This window comes from Gadus chalcogrammus, chromosome 2 (genome assembly GCF_026213295.1).
Source record: "Gadus chalcogrammus isolate NIFS_2021 chromosome 2, NIFS_Gcha_1.0, whole genome shotgun sequence".
In the NCBI taxonomy this organism is placed as follows: Eukaryota; Metazoa; Chordata; class Actinopteri; order Gadiformes; family Gadidae; genus Gadus; species Gadus chalcogrammus.
The window spans coordinates 2,939,109-2,961,608 of NC_079413.1; the positions used below are offsets into that span (position 1 = coordinate 2,939,109).

Sequence of the window (22,500 nt, forward strand, 5' to 3'; positions counted from 1 at the left end):
TACTTTTACGAATGTGGTTGAAACAGGTTTGTGTTGGTGGACTACGTTCAATTCTACTCTCTTATGTCGAGGTAAAACAGCAACAGTAGGCTTTCAGGCAGATTAGGGATGGATGGATCCAAAAATACCCTGTCCCAAATAATTGGTGAACAGGGCAAATGGATGCTTAATCTTCTTAAACAACTGGGTCAACCCACAATTTCAGGGGAATCTTCTGACTTGGGATGAGCAATTTTCAAACGGTTGATTTAATAAAATATGAATATATTGTTATTAACAAAAGCAGTAATTTTGAAACTAGCCAATCAATGCAAGATTGAATGATTAAACAATTTCAAATTTGTATTTTGAGTCCCAATAGTCCCATTATGCTATAACTAAATAACATCACCCAGACCCTTACAAATCAGACCCTATAGCAAGAGCGACTTTAACTAAATGAGTAACTTTAACGAAAACCTGTTATTTTTCATAGTTTAGAGCAGTTGTTTATTATCGGTTTGTCGGGTAAAGATGCATCAGTGCGGTGTGACTCACTTAAAACAAAATTAACCAGACAGCGCCATGTCCTCCTAACACTGGGCTGAACCAGTGTTCCTGTTCCCTCTCATGTTACTGTCTGCTGTCTCATGCTGTTTTGGAAACTGATTATGCACCACTCAAGTAGAACACTTCAGTGGTCTTGATTACAGGTGGTTCATAAAAAAGAACAAAAACATTTAAACAACCAGCAGAAAAAGAGTTGGTTAAATCTCAACTTTATAGTTACATGTTCAAAAAGTGGGTTGTTGTATTTAATGATGTGTCCCCCCCCCCCCCAATAGTATAAATTGTTAGACAGATGTTTAAGTAAATTATACAAGTGTGGTTCAATGGTAACCATTCCACGAAATACAGCTGCAAAACAAAACATTTTGAGGACCCCTGAACTCGAAACCAGTATAGCGAAACCAGTGCATCCAGCTGCCCCCGTACGCCGCTGTCTCCGCCGCCCCCATTAGCATTCCCCGCTCGCTCTGTGACTCTGCAGCATTACAGTCCCCCCCAGGATAGCAGGGGCAGCTCCCTCTACCTTTGGCTAGGCTCGCTTTGACGCGTTGTCTCCTTGGCAACGGTGCTGTCGAGGGGTTGTCCGCCTGGCGCGGCCACCCGGGTGGGTGGGAGAAACACAAAAACAAGCAAAGGCCACGCGCGTCACCACCCGCCGCCGCCGTCGCAGCGAGTTAACCGATTCGTACTCAGGTCGCCTAATGCGGCGGACGCTGTTTTCTAAATGTTATGTCACGAACATGCCAAAAAATAAGACCAAACCACGGGATGCTGAACCCGGACACGTCAAGGGAGTCACCAGGTGCAGTTTTCACCCCGCTCCAGTCAGTTGAATCTCACATCATGCGCTCTTACCAAAAGACAAGTCTTTGAAAGGGTGGGCTTTCAAAACCCCGGGGCAAAAGCGTTTGAACTTTTTGTGGTACGGAGAAGAGCTTCATATCTGATCTTCATCCTCACAATCAGCACCACTGTTTAGGGATCTGCTGTGCAGAGCTTGGCTCCCCGCCGGCTACCCTCCACCAACCCCGGGACCTGTTAATGACCCTTCCCCAGCTCCAGCACGTGAACCCCTGCACACTGCTGAGATCAACTGGATGAGCGCAAAGGCCGTGGTTAAGGGGGGGGGGGGGGGGATCCCATGACCTGCTCATGATGGGAACAAGATGGCTGACGGGGACATTCTGACACAGATCAAAGATGTTCTGAATCTCCTTTATAGGAAATGGAGGAACCGAACTGAGATGAGCGTACGTGTATTTTTTGTTTAAAATAAAGAAAGAGAGCAATGGAGACGAGAATTGTCAATAGAATTCGATTCAAATCAATTTTCTTGGATTGGTCAACTGAACGGCGAATGAACAATGGTGAATATAGTGATGTTTTAAATGTGGCGCGTAGCATAGAAAGATATTAGATATTCAACAGACATTAACGCTCTGTATTAGCCATGAGACGTGGTGACCTAAATACGTGATCTCAGTCTAGATACGTGATCAGGGCCTAACAGCCAAGGAGAAGGCGCTTCCAAGCATAACTGTTGGGCAGCAGCACTCCTCTACAGGGCTATCGTCGACATAATCTGGGAATTAGCAAGTACCCAGCCTTGCGCTCAACTATAGCCTAACTCAAACACAATGGAGTAATCGTTAAAGGTAAAAAAAAAGGTAAAACAAACGTGTGACCCGGCAGGTTCCATTGTAGTTCTAACTCACATGGACTGGATAAACAAAATCTAATTATTAAAATCTACTTTCAATGTTTCAATGAATCTAATGCTGGATTTATTTTGGGTACCTGGGTACGCAAAAAATAATAAAAGAGTGATATTTGGTATGTGTATTTGATCATAATTAGATTTCTAGCATCCTTAATGGGAATGAGGCTCTTTAGTGAAGACTCGTATCAGCCTGCCAATACATGCAAGCAGAAGCCATTGGAGATTGTGAGACTAATATAAAATCGAACACTGTAAACTGGACCGCTGCCATACAAACGATGAGCAGTCACTCACTCGTATACAATCAAGTGAACAGGCATCAAAGTTAAATTACCAGCTGTTTTAACAGAGAATTGTGATGATAGTGTGATAGTCCTCGAGGAATTAACTCAGTTATATCTGGGTCCCGTGACAACAAGCATCTTAATGCCAGTCATCTATTACTGTAGTTATATCTTGTGCAGTTTCTGGCCTTGACAACTATGAAAACCTATTATTGTAATATAAAATACACACACTCTAAATCTGCTCAAAATGAATAATTTCATCATAAAATACCCCAAATTCAACATCCACTTGAGTTGTACATTCTTCAAATACAATTTGCACACCAAACACCACTAGATCAAGGAAGAACGGCACTGTGGTTCACACAGAGAGCATCTCTTTGAACACAGTGAAGTGTTACACAACCTCTCCAGATCTTGTCTGCAGTACTCTGACTCAAGCAGCTCCGAGACTCTGAACTCTGACATCAAAACCCAGTCAGAAAGTGTTTGCGTCACTGGCTTCCCCTCCACTGCAATGCATGCAGAACAACAACAGCCCAAAATAATCGAACCATCAACTAGTGCCCATCAGATGGTAAACCGTTATAAGGAACAAGGCGCTGTGTTGTCACTGACCTTCTCCAGCTTTTCAAAGTGCTCCCGAAGGAACTTCATAGGCCGCTCGGGTTTGGCGATGCACAGGTTCACAATGCACTCTTTGAGGATCTGCTGGATGTTATGCCTCTGCACAAAGACCTCACAGCCTTTCAAGCTCTCGTCTTCGTCCAAGTTTGAGGAGGTGGCCATCTTATCTTTTATCACTGTGGGGGGGAGGGAAAGAGTGGGAGGGGTGAGAATGGGAGGGAAAAGAGAGAATAATTGTGATGGGAAAAGTGTAGCTAAGAATCTGGGAAGGAGTGCTGAGAGAGAAGATGGGAGGAGCAAAACGAGGGGGGTCCCTTGTGATGTTTACAACTCATGCCAATGCCGTGTCACATGTTTAACTCACGCATTAAAAATATAAATAGGTAGCCTACATCTATGTACGTATCTGGGACTGGATCATGCAGCATGCAGCAGTATTCTGTAATGAATCAGCTGTGTGAAGTGTTCTATTGTAACGGTTTAAATGACGACAGATGTCATATGTTCTAGCTTAATATTTGGTTGCATTCGTGCATCGCAATGGGTTGCCTGTCGCTGACACCTGCACTTCCTGAAATGAAAACAAGATGCTGCAAACGTCGTTAGCTTCACATACTGTGCCTGGAAGGTATAAAATAAGAACCCTTCGAAAGGGTTGAATAGGATGGATAGGGTTATGCTGTTGTTTCCATACTGCGAACCATCAACACAACTAAGCACCTGTTCTGATGCGTTCGACAGGAGAGCTAAGCTAGTCTAGCTAGCACTTTGACAGCTAGCGTATGGTTTTGGTCCATCGCACCGTGAAAACATGCAAAACATGCGGGGATGAGCACGTTATACAACAAGTTGATTCGCTACGGGGCTGGCGATGGACCGCGATGCATGCTGAAACAAAAGTGGTCCCTTAACCGTCAGACGATGGTTTCCTGTAGGGGTTGCTTACCGTGTTTTCAGAGGATGCTCACGGAAGCCACTGCTGGTGCTAGGTTGCTGGTTGAGACGGGGCTGCCCTACGTCAAGCCTTTAGCGGGGATGCTGCTGCTGCCGCTGCGTCTTCCTCTGCTCCTCGGTGCGCTGCGTCGGTCCGCATGACGTCAGTCTCATCACTTGGAACCGCAAAGAAGCAACACCAACCGCAATAGTGTGTTTTATTGATTCAGTTCAAGTGTGTGTACATGTATATCCGTGTTGTTGGAGAGAATAGAATTAAGAAGAAACAGATGTATGAGTGACATTAATTTCCCATTATGATTGATGATAGTGTTTTATTATTGCGTTGCTGTGTTATGTAGCCTACTTATACTGTATATCATGATGATATATTTTCAGACAAACACTAACCCCGAATCCGTTTTCGAAAGAATAATGCGTCAAAAGAAACATTCAAAATAATAATTAAATATAATATTAATACTTTTAATTGTAATGGTAATAATTATGTATATTTATCTTATATATATAGGGAGAGATTTTTTATTATTATATATATCAAGACACATTATATAGGATTTGAACTACAAATTCTTCTCTTCTAACGGAGAAACAACAGTCCCAAGATCCTTCGTCTCTGAGTTCCCTGGAGCAGCTGTAGTAAAGCAGTGTTTATCTGTCGTAGCGCCATTCGTGTCCATGACAACAGGGAACATGTCAGCCATGGGGTCCGGAGACGAACATGTTGCTGAGGTTATGAGGGGACTGGTTCGCCACTTAAATTGCCTAAACGAAGACAACAAAGCGACCAGAAAGAGGGCACTTGAAGCTATTAAAAAGGAAACCATCGAAAAAGGACTGTCTGGCGGCGTGCTGCAGGAGGTTTTCTCCTGCCTTCTCAAGCCTCTGCTCAAATGCATGTCGGATCCCATGGAAAGATGCAGGGAGACCTCTATTCTGATGTTAACCGACTTTATTCGCTGTGTTCCTCAACCGGAAGACTCGCTCGTCTACCTTATGCCCTGCCTGACACAGAGGCTTGGGGGAAAGGAGATCATTGAGCCAGCCGAGGAGCTTCGGCTGTCTATCATGGAGCTGCTTTCTCTCACGGTGGAAGTGTGCGGGAAGCAACTAGCGCCGTATCTGGACGATATGATCAAGATATTACAGGTCACTATCGTCGACCCGTGTCCTGACGTCAAAAGAGAGAGCTGTAAATGCACTGTACTCTTTGCAAAGTCTGTGCCAGGTGGGTGCACGCATGTTTAGGAAACGTGTTGCCATAGTTCCGAGATGCGCTTCCGTATTTGCGACATATAGGTTCGGTTTACGGTATGCTCTTTCCTCACTGCTCTTGTTGCTGTTAAATTATAAATTATCCCCTTATTTAAAACCCATTCCATTTGGTGATCTAGGTTTGAGTTCATGGTGAAATTGTGATTTAATGTGTCCCTTTATTTCGCTCAGAACACTTCCACATGCAGGCGGAGAGCTTGGTGAAGCCGTTAATGCAGAGCATCTCCCACCAGCACTCCAGGGTACGGGTGTCTGTCCTCGAGGCGACCGGGGCTGTGGTCCAACACGGGACGGGGAAGAACGTGGACGATGTGCTTTCTCACATGGCACAGAGACTCTTCGACAATTCTCCACAAGTATGGCTGAAAACTCACACCATATATATGGAGCAGTGGTTCTCAAACTTTAAGATGACAAACTGACATCACTTTATTAAGAAAATATTCAGATTCAACTCGTTTTATTAAGGTATCATTATATAATTGTTCTAGCACATATTAAATGGAAAAAAAAGGACATCTTCCAGACAGACCCTGCATTTCTTCCAAGTACCACTAGGGGTACACACGGTTTAAACGGTGTTTCTACGTTATGGATGGGATGGGGGAACGGAACGGGTGTAACCTACCTCAACCTTTCTTTGCCTTTCTCTGACTTAGGTGCGGAAGTCCGTGACCATCGTGGTTGGTGATTGGCTGCTCAACATGAGAGACAGATATTCCTATTTCCACAAACTCATCCCACTTCTGCTGAGCAGTATTACCGACGAGGTCGATGAAATAAGGTAGAAACAATTCCTCCAATACCGCAGTTCTGTGCAGTCTCCCCCCAGAAATTCAGTCACACCATAGTAGGACTGCTGGATCTGACATCAGGCTCTTTCAGGTGGGGATGACAGGTAGAATCTGGGTCCTAACAGCTCATATTATTGATTTGGCTGGAAACTATGTGTCTCTAAGGACTTAGAATCAATTGATCACCATCTTAAAGCTCTTTAAGACTCAAGAGCTATAAAGAGAGAGTACAGAGGTGAGCAAGATATTGAAACTAAATAACCCAAAATCTTTCCCTTCTTACGTTTCTCCGCCATTGAGAAGTGTTTTTCATTGACACATCTGTGATTGACAGAAAATATGGATTCCCTGAACCAATCAGGAGGTCCTTCCCCATATTCAGGGCATCTAATTTTGGTCAAAAATGATCCGGGAGCTGTCTTAACAGCTGTTTGGTGGCTATGCCATTTGGAACAAATGACAATCCAATATTAGCTCTTAAATCATATAAGTAGCTACAGCACCTTTTTAAGATTAAGAAAAAAGAAAAGATTAAGAAAATTTTTGGTGTGCTGCCTTGAATTTGGTGTTGGGATCCATGGCCCGAACCCCAGCTCTGTAGCACCCTGGCCTCATGGTGCTGATGCTGACGTTGTCATGACTCCTGTCCGGTCCCGCGTGCCCTCTGCAGACTGCTGGCAGAGGAGCTCTGGAGGAAGACGGGCCAGCAGTGGGAGCGGGAGAACGAGGCCGACATCAAGGACAAGATGGACTTCCTCCTGGCTCCGCCCCCCCTCTACCCAGCAGGAGGTCAGTCAGAGCACCACCGGCGCCATGGCAACCCTCGCCTCGTCCAAATGCCCTCATGACGTTCAGCAGGGCGCGTTTAACACATGATGTAGGAATTGAAACAACAAACAATATAGTACAATAAGTACGTTGAGATAGATAATTGTAATCAATCGTTCAACTATATATACAGACGATATAGTTTGTTTTGCGTGCATATATGGTTTATAGCAAGCTCATGCATTTTGAAACCTCTCCATATCTCAACACATACTGTATTTGCATACTTGACCATAATCTATTTATGAGGTGACACACCCTTTGCTCTCACAAGCTCATCACTCATTTAAATTAAGGGAGACCTTCTCCGTAGGAAACAATTAAAACCACATTAGCGCCATGCTGTAGAGCAACGCAAACACAATTTTGTAATTTGAATCCTCCGCGTACTGAGTATGTACAAACGACTCGATAATGTGTGCGAGGGGACTTGGTTGTTTTGGCATTATCTTTCACGCAGCTTATCTCCGGGTTGTTTAATTCAGCTCTGACACTTCAGTAAGACGCTCGGAAGGCTTACGGAGGTATTGGCTCAATTCAGAGCCGCAATTGGCAAACGTTTTAAGCCAGTTATATTTTTAATATACCCCACTGTGTGTTATCAATTATTATACAAGTAATTTTATTGGACAAGAGGCATTCCATGAGTGCTGATATAGAGTATAACAGCACTGGGACTTTTAAATATACATGTATCACTCCGCTTTACAGGTGTTTTGATCTTGATGTACCCTTTGATAGCTAGTGTGTTTGTGTTGCTTGGCAACAGTTCAGTCCCAGCCCATTTGCAGATCTATTTGTGTTGGCGGAGCCAAATAAATCATTAAATAAACAAACAGATCATAATCTGTTGTTGCTTATTACTGTTAACTAATAAATGGTGCTTGTAGAACTGTTGTATAGAAGCAGTATCACACTCGAGGTCGTGCTGTGGTACTGAATATCTGCACGGCTGTGATTATCTTCGGAACTCGGCCTCCGGCCTTGTACCTACAAACGAATCACAGCCGTACTGCTATTCAGTACAACATCACTCCCTCTCCTGTGATATTGCTAAATGAGTTATCCTTTTTCTGTTGGCTTGATCCACCTAATAGTGTCTAACCTAACAATAACCTAACAAAAAAATAATAACATGCAATAGAAACCGCCCAAAAAATAACATAATGTGCAAAATAAGTAAGGTGAATATGAAAGGATTTCCAGGCTGTTGGAAACACACACACACACACACACACACACACACACACACACACACACACACACACACACACACACACACACACCTGGGTGCCTAGAAAATGCTGAGTAGGTTAATATACTGTTAACCACTTTAGCCTCTATTAGAAACGATTAATACCATTTATACTTTTTGTGGTGGTGATGGACAGAGCTTAACAGAGAGGCTGATGGTCTCTCTCTGTCCGTCTGAACTGCCTTCCAAACAAACATCCCCCTTTGCTTCCACCCCTCTTCCCTCTTCAGTGAAGCGCTGAGAAATGAATAGATCCTGTGGCTTTCTCTGTCGGCACGTTGTGTAGTTTTCCCTCACCATTCAAAAGGAGCAGGAAAATCCCAAGGTCCACCGTTTTAGATGTGTTTATTATGCTTAATGGGTTTTTTCCTCCCTCTCGTTTTCGGTTGACTTCAGACATCTTAGAGGCGCAAAGTGGACGATTGAGCCCTTCCCAGTTAGTAAGCGGAAGACATTTAGAATTAAAAATACTCAATAACAGTTTTTCGGTCCACTCTAACGTTCTGTGAACCTGTGTGATCCGATCCAGCGTACCAAGGCTTGAAACCAGTGTGTTGTTCTATGGTAACTGCTGTGTAACTGTGTAATCGTTTGAAGACAGAAGAAAAAAGACCATTAAATACCTCCATTTCAAACTCCTGGTCCCACTTCTAATACAGACTTTGGTCTCATGTCACAAATGGTTAGAGAGTGGGAAGACATCAAGCCACATTGGATGCATCACATTGGATGTATCCTGTTCTACTGGGAAATATGTCGCATTACAGAAGCAAAAAACTTAAAATAGTGTTTATCCGTTTTAATGTTTTACTCTGGAATAAACAACACTTTTAATGTGAGAGCAGCAGATAGACTTAAAGACTGAATTATGGAGCCTGTTTCTCTTTGAGGCAAATGAGCAAGTGACCGGCATAGTGTTTAGTGTTGTTGCAAACTCTTTTTGTTCCGAGCCTTTTTTATTTGGTTTTGTCGTGAATGCCTGCATAAAGGATATAATCAACCACCTTTTTACTGCCTCTAAGGCATTTAAAGAGGGAAGTGAAACACCACATACCCACTCTGCCAGTGTGAGAAATAGTTTTCCTAATTGCTCTCTCTGATCCAAAACCGCTGGTTAGCCTGATGTGCATTCCTTTTTTTGTTCTGTGGGTCGGCTTCGCCAGTATTTTATTTGTTATGCTATGAATAAAACAAAGGTATTTCACCCTTTTTTTCGCTATGGCACAATGCATACAAGAAGGTGATTTGTAGCTACATGACACAAGACTCACGACAAGACAGATTTTAAACAAGGCCAAAGGAAAACGACTGTAGACTTAGCTTTTAGCCTCTGTTTCCGTGTAGGGTATCATGTAGCCCGCCGGACTCATGTTGAGACTCGCGCAGGGGTCTCAGGTAAAGGGCTACGATGCTGGGGGCTAGGAGGGATCACACTGGCCCCCCCGGGGGCCCAGCGTGAGCTTGAACCTCAACGTGGTCATGAGACCCAGTGGGAACAAACACTTCCAGAGGTCAGGCCGTGCATCCTCCTGACCTTTAGCCCGACCTGATGACCTCGGGCTACGCCGACGATGACACTACAATAGAAAAACTGTGACATCTTCATTTGTACACAATCTCTCTCTTTCTCTTTCCTACTTGCTCTCTATCTTGCTCTCTCTCTCCTGCTCTCTCTCTCTCACTCTCTCTCTCTCTCTCTCTTACTCTCTCTGTGTTTCTGTCAGTCTCTCGTCCGTTCTGTGGTTCCCCTGCCAGGCCTGGAGGGAAGAGGTCACCGTCTGACAGGGAAGAGACAAGCGGCGAGGGGCTTGTTTTGTCTTGTCGAGTGCGCCTCTCTGATTTATTGCACTTTTCCCCTCGTCCCCTCTCTTGAGGAGAGAGAGAGAGAGAGCGAGAGAGAGAGAGAGAGAGGGAGAGGGGGAGGGGGAGGGAGAGAGAGAACACCGCAGAAGGCTATTTGAGAATGTGTTCCACTTGTTGTGACAAGTCCCCCACAGAGGAACCATGGCCGTAAAAAGCTGGATGGAAAACGGGATGGGAGAGTGGAGTTAACTGGGTTTGGCTCCGACTCCAAGTCACCAACGATTCATAAAGCCCCTTCAAAGCCTCAGAGGCAGCGGCTTTGTTTTCCTTTGAAGCGATTGTTATTATTAGAACATGATGGTCGGAATTATTACAATGCAGACAATCATTCTGCAATCTGAGATAGGTATTGAAATCATTAAATACATATTAACTCAACTGTGACTCCCATTGAAACAAATATATCCTTAATAAGACATTTATTAATGTTTCCACATTTCATTGTTAGGAGGCTAAAAACCGCATCCATGTTCCTCCCGGACTCTGTCTTTCTCACACTTTCTCATCCCTCTCAAATCGAACTTCAAGATGGTGTGGTCGAATGACCAACGCTCCTATTGGCACTGCCAAACCAGAAATGAGTAGTAAAACAGTGACGGCGACCACACAAACAATCAAAACTGTCCGAAAAAATAACTGTCACTAAAGTGTCAAAGCGCATCTTAAAGGGTAATTCCAGTGTAAAATGGATTTGGGATATGTTTTGTATGATAACGAGTTGAAGCGTTCGTTTTGGAGCACAAAAACGCATATAGACGCATTCTTCAGTTGGCTGTTTTTAGTCGATTCTATCTAAACGCTATAAACTTGGAACGATGGGGGCACTGGTTATGGTAAAAACTAGATCGCTATTTTAAACCACTTAAAAGGCTAAAAGTAGCCAGATTGACGAACACTGACATCCGTCAGCAACATGCATGCTCTGTGTTCGCTTTTTGATAGAATCGGCTAAAAACAGCCACCTGAAGAAAGCGTCTTTTTGTGCTCCAAAACAAACGCTTCAACTCGTTATCATACAAAACATATCCCAAATCCATATTACACCGGAATTACCCTTTAACACCACATACACAAACACCCGACACGTGCACACCACCACCACCACCATCATCAGCTCCTGTTCCCCTCCTCTCCCCCCCACACCCCCACCCCCTAGTGGAGCGTCCCGGGCTGGGCTGCCGGGAGCTGGTGGTGAGGAACCTGGGCCGCCTGGTGCCGGCCGTCAGCCACGACGTCACCGACTGGCTGGTGCCCACGCGGGTCAAGACCTCCCAGCTGCTGCGCGTGCTGCTGCTGCACGCCGAGGACCACTGCACCCAGCACATGCAGCCCCTCCTAGCCACCCTGCACGTGGCCTGCGGGGACAGCGAGCGGGAGGTGGTGGCCAACGTGAGTAGGGCGGGGCGGGGGGGGATGAAGGGACTGATTAGGGGTTCCACGTCAACGCAACGCGACGCCTCAACGCGGGCGTGAACCTGTTTTTGCGTCTGGGTTTTTAGCGAGCGGACCGATCGCCGCCCTCGCTGCTGCGGCGCCTCGACGCAAGGTTACGATTTTTGGGAGGCGCACGTCAGGCCCGTTGCGGTGGACGCGAGGAGGGTCTGCAAGGGCGTAATGGCTCGGTAAACCCCCTTGCGTTGCGTCGACGTGGAACCATAGTCAGCCCGTAAGGGTAAGGGGGTGGGTGGGTAGGATGGGGCTTGGGTTGGCTTGGGTTGGCTTCGACCCATCCCAATAGTACCTGGTTCGATTCCCCACTTCCACAGCCCACCCTTAGGCCTCTTGGGGCCAGAGGCATAACCACTACCTGCTCCCAATCTCACCTGAAATCACTGTTAAACACAATCTTAAGTACCCACTTAAGTACACTCTGCTTAATAACTAAATAGCATCAATGAACGGAACGCCAAACCAAACGCCCCCTCGCTTTCTTCAACCCATTGATTTAAGATATCATTTCAGCTAGTATGTAATTATGGATGAAAGTAGTGCGAGGGGAAAGCACTCATAAACTATGAGTCACTGAGATAGATCTCGATATGAATCAGACCTATCAAACAGAAGGCAGGCATTTTTAGACACTGTAGACATTCCGTTAGCAAAAGTCTAAAAGTGTAAGACCGCTGCCGTCCGACCGGGACAGGATTTCCTGCATGTTGAGCCAGTATCTAAAGCCAGGTGTGGCCTTCTGCTATTTGTCCTAACGTCAAGGCCGTAGGGGCTTGTAGAGGCCTACCCTGGGTGTGGATCAAACAGGTTGACTCCAAGGCACACCTTTCAGCCCGAGAGCACGCGGGTCACAGGGCTCATCGCTCTGTCAGCCGTCCTCGGGACCAGCCGGGCCCGGTTGGGACGGTATCAAGGACTTGGGATGCACCTGTTCAAAGAGGAAACCTCTGCTGGGCTTTGATCCAAAAGACATATTCAGAAATAAACCCTCTGCTTCTCTCCTGCCCCCCCCCCCCCCCCCCCCCCCTCTTTATTTGAACTATCTTCCTGCTCCTCCAACTTCCTCTCCAACTACCCCCCTCTCTCTCTCCCTCTCCCCCATCCGTGTCTATGCCTCTGCATCCCTCTCTGTCTCCCTCTCCCACACTCCTTCTTACCCTCCATCTGCCCTTATTGACCTCCGTTATCATCATCATCATCTTCATCATCCTCCTCCACCCATTCATCTGTCTCCATCATCATCATCATCATCATCATCATCATCATCATTATCATCCTCCTCCATCCTGTCATCTCCTTCTCCCTCATCCTCCTCCACCCTTCATCCCCCTCCCTCCTCCTCCTCCACCCACCCTCCTCCTCCACATCCTCCACCTCCTCCACCAACTCCTTCTCTACCCCTCCCTCTCCATCCTCCTCCACCTACTCCACCCCTCCTCCACCTCCTCCTCGATCTCCTCCTCAACCCCTCCCCCTCCTCCACCTCCCCCTCCTCCACCCCCCCCCCCCTCCAGTGCCGGGAGGCGGCCAAGCTGCTGGGGTTCTTCGTGCTCCCGGAGGTGTTCCTCCAGCTGCTCCTGGACCACGTGGAGGCGTCGGGCTCCTCCCGCTCTCCCTGGACCCCCCTCATGGTGCTGGCGGCCGTCCTGGAGGGCTCCTCGGGGCCCCTGCTCGGCCCCCACCTCCAGAGGCTGGCCGACACCCTGGCCCGGCCCGACGTCTGTCAGGAGTCTCAACAGGTGAGCCCCCCCGTCCCCCCCATGCCCTGCCTCGATCCCCAGCGCGGGTGGGGTCAGGCGGTGGTCCGAGTTGACCGTAGCATTATTAAGACGGCAGGTGTGTGTCTGCCAAGAAGCGCCGTGTAATCCGATGGGACATGGCTGGCGATGCGTCACTGCTGTTAATGGGTCGGTTACCATGGGAACACTTTACTTCTCTAGCTGGTGATTGCGTCCGTTATTTATTGCTTTACTCGCCGCCAATCTTTTATCCACATTTAAAAGCAACAATATCATTACATGTTTTGCAACGCCCAGGGTGTAAAGTATCTTTCTTGAGGCCTGTCTAGAAACCTCACAGTACGGCCCCTGCTTGTGTACCTCTACTGGCCCCCGGGTCCCTCACGCAAACACCCACGCACTCTGGCATTGTTTTGGGTGGCTCCGGGAAAAGGGATGTCTTTCTGTTTCCTTTGGCTGCCGTGTCCCGCCGTCCGCCAGCTGTTTCTGTCCCCCCTGTTACCCAAGTGCCGGTCGGTCATCTCCCATTCTGTCTGTTTACCTTCTGCTCTCTGGTTATTTCACATGACAGCTCCAATCATGGACCCAGCGTTGGCCCCAGTTCGGTACTCGTGTGTGCGGCAGTAGTGCTTTTAATGCCACGGGATCGTTTGGGTCGCTGTTGAGCAAAACAGATTAAAAGACATGCAGACCAGGCTTGATGATGCCCTGGCCCTGCCACATGATGTTTCTCTGATGCTAATCTTTTTTTCGAAATGACACATCACGAACCGCCGTGACCCCTTGTGCAATTCAAACCGGCCCACGATGCCTCGTCTCTGTACGGGTAACCTGCGACGGAACTCCTCTGCTACAACAGCTCATTGTCCTCCAGTGGAAAGAAAGAGCGAGAGAGAGAGAGAGAATTCCCAGCCAGTCTTCCTGTTCTTGTCCCATATTCACTTCCCTCTCTCGACATGACAGTCGCGCGTGTGTGCGTGTGCGCGTGCGTGTGCGTGTGCGCGTGCGCGTGCGTGCGCGTACGTGTGCGCGTGCGTGTGCGTGTGCTATTCTCAGATCCCGCCCCCGTATCTCTGACTCAGCCATCGCCATGGCTCCCACCAGGGGGGCCTGCAGGAATGTCGTCCGTGGGATAATAAGCACAGAAGCTCCCTAATTTCACCTGACCTCGGGCTGGGGTCACCTCCGCCAGACACACACGACTGCACGGCCCTTTGTTATTGTTGTGTTCTTCATTCATACCCCCCCCCCCCCCCCCCGAAGGTGCTGTCAGAGTCTAGCCCTGTTGACAAGTAACCCCCACCGGCTGGCTACACCCCCCAGCCCTCCACCTCCACCACCACCACCACCACCACCACCAAAACATACACGCATGCTGTTAGAAGAATCCCTGAAATTTCAAAGCAAAGTCGGTCAAGGCCGATGATAGATGGGAATGGGAAATGAACCCCCAACCCCAGACCTCCCATCAGCCAACTCTAGCAGGGGTCAACCAGAGAGAGAGAGGGGGGGGGGGAGAGAGAGGGAGAAAGATAGTGGACACAGGACGGACAGAACAGATGGACGCAGACCTCTGTTTCCTTTCTTTCTTTCTTTCTTTCTTTCTTTCTTTCTTTCTGTTTGTGTGTGTATCTGTCGCTTTTTTGCTCTGATCTTTGATTCAAGATTCAAAGGGCGTTATTGCCCTGGCAGTCATGTGATGTGCCAAAGCAGAGACGGTAAAACCGTCAAATATACGAAGTGAGCGTAATCCCTGGATGTGTTGCCCACTTCTGGTCGCAGCATGCCACATGTCTTACTGCCTTGTTTGCACATATTTGTATTTATCCCCACAGGTGTGGAAGGATGTCTTTGTGTCCTTGTGTCTTTGTGTGTGTCTGTGTGTGTGTGTATGATCGGTGGTTAAGGTGTGTTTATGTGTGTTTATGTTCTAGAACGGTTCGTAAGAGATTAGGTCATACATCTCGTTCTCCACCTGGTCGGGTGTGACGTGGCTGCAGTCTTCTCTGGTGAGCCAGGTCAGCCATGGCCACCTTTCTCTGAGTCCGTAGCTCCACAAGGACTTTCTCCGTGTCGGTGCTCAAGTGTTCTGCTACTGTGTACTCGCTTTGCCCAGGACCGAACAGCACTCCATTTTACTCTGTGGTTTGGATGATTCTTTCCAATTGGTCCAGTACTTCTCTTTCAGTTTCTTCATGATTCGGTTTTGTGGTTGCAGGTCTTTGGGCTCTGTGTGCTGTAGGTTCCAGAACCAGCTGGCTGGTGTCTGCTTCTTTCCATGATTCCTTCTGCGGCTCTCTGTCTCTCTGTCTCTCCCACTGTCTGTTTGGGTCTCTATAGCTCTACCTCTTTCATGCTCTCTCTACGTTTTCTGTCTCTTTCTCTCTTTGGGTCCAAAATAGCATGGTTCCACTAAGGGTCTCCTTCAGACCAGGCACCTGCAGCATTCTGGGTAATCAAACAGGGTGTCACCATAGGGGAGCAGGGCCAGGTCACAATCACCCCCCCCTGCTGTTAATAACCACCCGCCTCCAAGGAGGAGCACCTGCGATCACGCTCTCTCTCGCACACAAACTGCAATCTGTCATCTCTTAGAATAGCACACACACACACACACACACACACACACACACACACACACACACACACACACACACACACACACACACACACACACACACACACACACACACACACACACACACACACACACACACACACACACACACACTCTCATCCAACCTGGTCCAGAGTGCAAAGTGGCCAGCCTCATCACCCTGCAAGCCCAAGTGCGGTACACCAAATGAGATCGCTGCATTTAACCCATCACTAGCACACAAGGACCAACTCCAGGTCTAGCGCCTAGCGCCTTGGTCAAAGGCACCGGCAGGAGTATTGACCTAGCGTAGATGTATTTTTGTGTGGGAGGAAACCCAAGTGAACACGGGGAGAACATACAAACCCCACACAGAAAGCCCCCCAACCCGGGTTTGAACCAAAGACCTTCTTGCAGTGAGGCAACCGTGCTAACAACCGCGGCAGCGAGGTACCCTTGAAGGCTGTTTTCATACGCTGTACACACGCGACGGCTAGATATGCACACGCACACGCACACACACACACACACGCACGCACACGCACACGCACACGCACACACACACACACAGTACTCCAGATGTAGAGAGATGAGTACACATTTGGACGGCTCACCTGTTTTTCTGTCTTGTTTTGGCGTTTACTTCTTGTTTTCCGGCCCTTCCTCAGGACTGACTCGTACCATGTGCTCTGAGGGAGGGAGGGAGGGAGGGAGGGAGGGAGGGAGGGGAGGGAAGTGGAAAGAGCGAGTGACAGAGAACAATAAAAGGTTGGATATGGACGTGAGTAGTCCGCGTAAGACATGAATTGAAAAACAAACTTCAAAGTACTCTTGGAGGGTGTGTCTGGTTGTGTGCGTGTGCCAGCATGTGTGCGTGCCCCTCGGTTTGTGTGTGTGTGCGTGCGTGCACACTCTGCATTGTGGGGAGGGCTACAAGTTGGGGGGGGGGGGGGGGCTGATATATGTTACCCCAACCTCTATTTAACCTTCCTCGCTCTTTCAAGTCCTCTGCGGTTCTTGTCTTGTGTTTTCTGTCCTTTTTCCAAGTGGGTGAAATAAAACAAAGACGTTTGAGAAAACATGAACAGGAGTGTCTGTCTCACTCGAAAGAAGATCAGCATAAATTTGAGGATGATGTCAGGGGCTGGGGGGGTGATATGAAAGAGGAGCCGGTTTGTTGTGTTGTGCCGGTGAGGGCTGCACGTCGTTTACAGGGTGTAGGTGTGTGAATCACCTCAGGATGGTGCTTTCGGAGCTGCGGTCTGCATACACACACACAAATATAGACACACACACACACACACGCACACACGCACGCCAATGTCTACAGAGATCAAGTACTTACGCACCAGCTTCTTGGAAAGGAAATACATAGAAACCTGTGTGTGTGTCCGCAAGAGGAAAAAGGGCCCCTGACAGTGGCATATTTACCGCCAGTGAACATGCAGAAACACTGTTTTTAGTGTTGACCCTCAGGAGCCCAAGAGCAGAGAGGAAAGAGGTGGGAGGGGTGGGGGGGTGGGGGTGTCTCTTCTGCTTTCATCTCGTCGGCGCACACACGCCTGGAGACTCCTGTATCAGCACCGGGGCCGTCTCCCCTCTCCCTCTCCCTGTCTCCCCTCTCCCTCGCCCTGTCTCCCCTCTCCCTCGCCCTGTCTCCCTCGCCCTGTCTCCCCTCTCCCTCTCCCTGTCTCCCCTCTCCCTCGCCCTGTCTCCCCTCTCCCTCGCCCTGTCTCCCCTCTCCCTCGCCCTGTCTCCCCTCTCCCTGTCTCCCCTCTCCCTCGCCCTGTCTCCCCTCTCCCTGTCTCCCCTCTCCCTCTCCCCCTCTCCCCTCCCCCTCGCCCTGTCTCCCTCGCCCTGTCTCCCCTCTCCCTCGCCCTGTCTCCCCTCTCCCTCGCCCTGTCTCCCCTCTCCCTCGCCCTGTCTCCCCTCTCCCTCGCCCTGTCTCCGCTTGCTCCTGCCCTGTCTGTCTCCTTGCGCTGTTTCTCTCTGTCTCGCTCTCAATCCGTCTCTGTCTGTCTCTCTGTCTCTCTGTCTCTCTCGCTCTTTCTCTGTCTATCTCTGTCTGCTTATCTCTCTCTCTTTCTGTCTCTCTCTTTCTGTCTCTCTCATCGTCCCTCCCTGTCTCTTTTTCTGTCTCTCTCACTGTCTCTCTCCGTCTCTCTCATCGTCTCTCCCTGTCTCTCTCTTTCTGTCTCTCTCACTGTCTCTCTCACCATCTCTCGATCAGTCTGTGTTCTTCTCTCTCTCGAACCTCGAGGGAGGAGGAGATCTCGGCCAAGGAGCAGAGTAAGAGTGGAGCAGTCTGAATACTCACCTGTCTGACGCGAGCCGTCGTCCCTTGCGTTTTAACGAGTGTTTGTGTTTTCCCCGTTGCCGCGCCAACATCAGTTACTGTCATCCCCTCCAACCCAGTCCTCTCGCTGGTGGGTTGGACTCCCTTCCCTGGTATTTCATTTAAAATCCTGAGTGTCTGTGTCTGTGCATGTATGTGTGCGCTTGCATGTTTGTGTGTGTGTGTAATTGGGGTGTCCAGCGGTAGACAGACTCGTACACGCCGTGGTAAACCTGTGCCTGGAGCGAGCCCGAGCCAATAGAACCAGGTGTCTCCCATCATGTTCCAGGTGTCCCCCTAATCACTGCGTTTTCCACCCCGGCGCTCCAGAACCCCCCCCCCCCCCCCCCCTCCCCTGCGCCACGCGCTGTCTCGTCTGGTTTTCCGTCCAGTTAGTGAACGCTTCCCTCCGTTCCGCGTTCTTCTTGCGTGACGTCCAAGTTCCTTTTCCGAGGCACACTACGTCAAAATGTATCAGAAGTGTGTCGTAACCATGGCGATAACACAGCTCCGACAGTAACAAGGTTTCTAAGATCTCATTGTGTTCCACGTCGAGATTAAAAAGGGGGGGGTTCCCTTAAACTATAACAGGACAGCCCCCTTGAAGGCTGGTGGAGAGTCACCAGTCGGGTAGTTCTGGGTAAGCCCTGGTGGAGTGTGATGTCATGGGTGCTGAGGAGAGCTGTAGGGGCCTCGGGGGGGGGGGGGGGGGAACACGCTCGTGTACTTTAAACAAACAGCGAAAGACGTCGCGCCGCGTACACTAAGCTGTTCCCATGTATGCGTATGCCCATGTGTGTATCGCAGCCTGTCGGCCGCCAGCACCTCTGGTAAGGTAAACAAGTGGGTTCATGTTCCCAGAGACTGGAGGTCTCTTAATCACGCACGCACACACGGGCACAGGCACATGCACAACACACACACACACACACACATACCTGCACACACACACACACGCAGACATTGGTTTCAGAGCACTGTCCGCATGGCACGGTACATGGGGTCTTCTGAAGCGGTAGTGCTCCCCCTAGTGTGTACTGCAAACGTGCACGGCCACGTGCACCTAGTAAGGGTTTATTGTATGGAAAGTGTGTGGATTTAAACATTTCCGTTGTAAACACTCTCGCTCTCACAATCTTCGGTTAGACTCGCGAGAGCACCAATGTGTTTGCGTAAGGAGGCCCACTTAGACACAATCGGTGTCACACACACACACACACACACACACACACACACACACACACACACACACACACACACACACACACACACACACACACACACACACACACACACACACACACACGACCCTTCCTCGCTCAGACCCCTGTCTAGCCATCAGCCTCTCCCTCCCCCCCCTCCCCCCTCCCCCTCCCCCTCCCAGGCCCTAATGACAGGCCGGGGGAGGAGAAAACAGGAAGCGAGGCCGTGATCCCAGTGATGGCATGGAAATTAGCCCGAGCCGCGGCGGCTTTATCTAAACATGAGCTCACCGGGACACCAGCCCCAAGCGGGTGGCAGTGAAGAGATGTGACAGCCATCTTGAACAAATATTTGAAAGAACACACACACACACACAGACACACACACAGGGTTAATTGGAATGGAAAAAGCGCAGCCATGCTCTGGGTTATCTAGTCGGGGCTCACATGTGTGGCCCTACTGTTGTTGTAGACTCGGGAGTGATTGGTTGTTGTTTGGGGGGGGGGGGGGCGGGGTTGACTGGAGGGTGTAGAAAGTTATGGGTGAGGTAGGGGCAGCGTTTGAATATTTGTGTGTGTGTGTGTGTGTGTGTGTGTGTGTGTGTGTGTGTGTGTGTGTGTGTGTGTGTGTGTGTGTGTGTGTGTGTGTGTGTGTGTGTGTGTGTGTGTGTGTGTGTGTGTGTGTGTGTATAACGTGACAAGACGACGTGTTCCACAATGTTCCCTTCAAGAGAAGAGATTGTGTACTGTACCAACGGGGATGTCTTGCTTCAAAATGTGACAAATGTAGTTATTGTAAGTTGCTTTGGATAACAGCGTCAAATGCGCTCAATGTAAAGGTAATGATTGAATATGGATGTAAACATGGACTTACCCTCCTCCTCCTCCTCCTCCTCCTCCTCCTCCTCCTCCTCCTCCTCCTCCTCCTCCTCCTCCTCCCAGCCTCTGTATCTGGAGCAGTTGGTGGCGTGTGTGGATGCCCTGCTGACCCAGCTCGGGCGAGACTGTGGCACCGTGAGCCTCCAGCTCCTCCAGGTGCTGTTGACCGTACAGAGCCTGTCCACCGAGCAGGTGCTCAGCGACATGGTGAGAGAGCACGCACACACGCACACACACACACGCGTACATACAGACCCACACACGTACAGACTCGCAACCCCTCGCACACTGTAAGCGCACACACAGACACGCACCCGCGCACGGAAAAACACTCTCACTCGGACGCACGCAAACACACACGTAGCCCGCACACAATTAGGACCGCATAGACGAGCACACACACACACACACACACAGACACACACACACACACACACACACACCATCTGCAACGGTGCACATGCCTGTAATTACCTTAAAAAAGATTATTTGACAGGCCGTCTCAGCGGCCCAGGAATCCCGGAATGCTCCCTCCTTCCCCGTTTCCACGGCAACGTCCCGAACCTTCCCGATGGTTTTATATCGGCCACGATCGCCCGCAGAGCGCACACAAGTCTTCCGTGTGTCCCGTGCCGTGTTCTCGTCGACCCCCTCTTCTGAAGATAAACGGTGTGTTTTGATTCCTGGCGGCTGGGTCCACGGCACGGCCGGCCTTCCGGAGGAATCCTCTCGCACGCGGGTCCGGCGGCCAACGCCATCATTACCCACTTAGCCGGCGGGGCCCAAATTGCACCCTCTGAGGTGTCGCTGTGAATCCACGGGCTGGAGAGAGTGAGTGATTGAGTGGTAGCGTGAGAGACGGCCGGTCCTGGCAGGTGTTTGTGTGTGTGTTTTTGGTTTTGCGTGCATGTCACTCATCGCCTGGGGTTTGGCGGTTGGATGTCCCGTCCAGTCATCAGAGCGGGGGTGGTCATCTCGTGGTCAACATCCTCTTCAGGATTGTCTGTGTGTGTGTGTCTGTCTGTCTGTCTTCCTGCTTGCTGGACTGTCAGTAGGCTGATGATGAGCACAGGAGTGGGAAGAGGCTGGCACTGATGCCTCACACACACACACACACACACACACACATACACACATACACACACACACACACACCACAGGCCGTGTGTGTGTGTGTGTGTGTTCAACTGACAGCGGGGATTGAGGGAAGGACCACAGAAGAAGAAGAACAAGAAGAACTTAAAGAAGAAGAAGAAAGAGGCTGAGAAAGGCCGCTGGCATTCCCGGACGCCACTTAGTGTTCCTTCCCAGAAGCCAGCGCTCGGGTTCCCATCAGAGGGGCGGCTGGGCTGTCTGACAGTCCTGCTGGGGGCCAGCTGTGACTCAGACAGCGTCCCCCGGGGGCCACGGACAAGCCCAGGGGCCACTTCCTACTCACTCTGAGGAGTATATTTACTGTTATCTCCCAACCGTTTAGCTCAGCTTCACTGTTTGATTTCCTGTTCGTGTGTGTTTGTGTGTTTGTCTGTCTGTGTGTGTGTTTTTGGAGTTTGACATCCTCTAAATGCCTATCTGTTGATGCATGAGGGAGAGTATGTGTTGCCTTGGTGACCCCTGTACTGTCTGTGTGTGTGTGTGTGTGTGTGTGTTTGGCTGCGTGTGTGGATGCTTGAGGGTGTGTGGGTGGTTATGTCTGTTTGTTGTGTGTGTGTGTGTGTGTGTGTGTGCGTGCGTGCGTGACGGAGGGACATCCTCTCAGTCTCTGTGTGTGTTCCTCTGTGTGAGCGGGACCCCCGGTCGTGCTGTGGTCGTTCCCATGGCGTGGCGTCGTGACAGATCCCGCCCTGGTCCGAGCGGCTGTGCAGCGTGCACCGCCGCGGAGCACAGCTGCTCACAGCTCAGCTCCCACGCGTCGCATCCGGCTCCCCCCCCCATCTCCCACACTTCATACCCCCCCTCCCCTCTGACCGTCTCTCCGCAAGACCCCCCCCCCCCCCCCCCCCCCCCCAGGGGAAACCTAATTCAATCACTTTTACGTTCGGAGGAAACATCAAACGAAATGTCCTTGACCCTGGTCCTCCCATCTGACCCTTCCTCCCTCCTCTCTCTCTCTCTCTCCACCTCCCCCCCTGGTCCGCCCGCGTCTCC

General features: G+C 49.6%; 2 protein-coding genes across 2 annotated transcripts in view; one reads left to right on the top strand and one right to left on the bottom strand.

Moving 5' to 3' along the window:
* LOC130406830 (cAMP-dependent protein kinase type I-beta regulatory subunit-like) overlaps positions 1-4,335 on the bottom strand; it is a 37,052-nt gene extending 32,717 nt beyond the window's left edge. The window contains exons 1-2 of the mRNA XM_056612491.1: positions 4,130-4,335; positions 3,175-3,359 (exon numbers count right to left, since the gene is read on the bottom strand). Coding sequence (XP_056468466.1) covers positions 3,175-3,345 — 171 coding nt within the window. The 5' untranslated portion in view covers positions 3,346-3,359; positions 4,130-4,335. The remainder of the gene's footprint in view (positions 1-3,174; positions 3,360-4,129) is intronic.
* A 457-nt stretch (positions 4,336-4,792) lies between these two features.
* Positions 4,793-22,500, top strand: part of LOC130406758 (dynein axonemal assembly factor 5) — a 30,877-nt gene continuing 13,169 nt past the window's right edge. Inside the window, exons 1-7 of the mRNA XM_056612444.1 lie at positions 4,793-5,365; positions 5,584-5,768; positions 6,072-6,196; positions 6,877-6,995; positions 11,309-11,541; positions 13,116-13,340; positions 20,416-20,559. Coding sequence (XP_056468419.1) covers positions 4,816-5,365; positions 5,584-5,768; positions 6,072-6,196; positions 6,877-6,995; positions 11,309-11,541; positions 13,116-13,340; positions 20,416-20,559 — 1,581 coding nt within the window. The 5' untranslated portion in view covers positions 4,793-4,815. The remainder of the gene's footprint in view (positions 5,366-5,583; positions 5,769-6,071; positions 6,197-6,876; positions 6,996-11,308; positions 11,542-13,115; positions 13,341-20,415; positions 20,560-22,500) is intronic.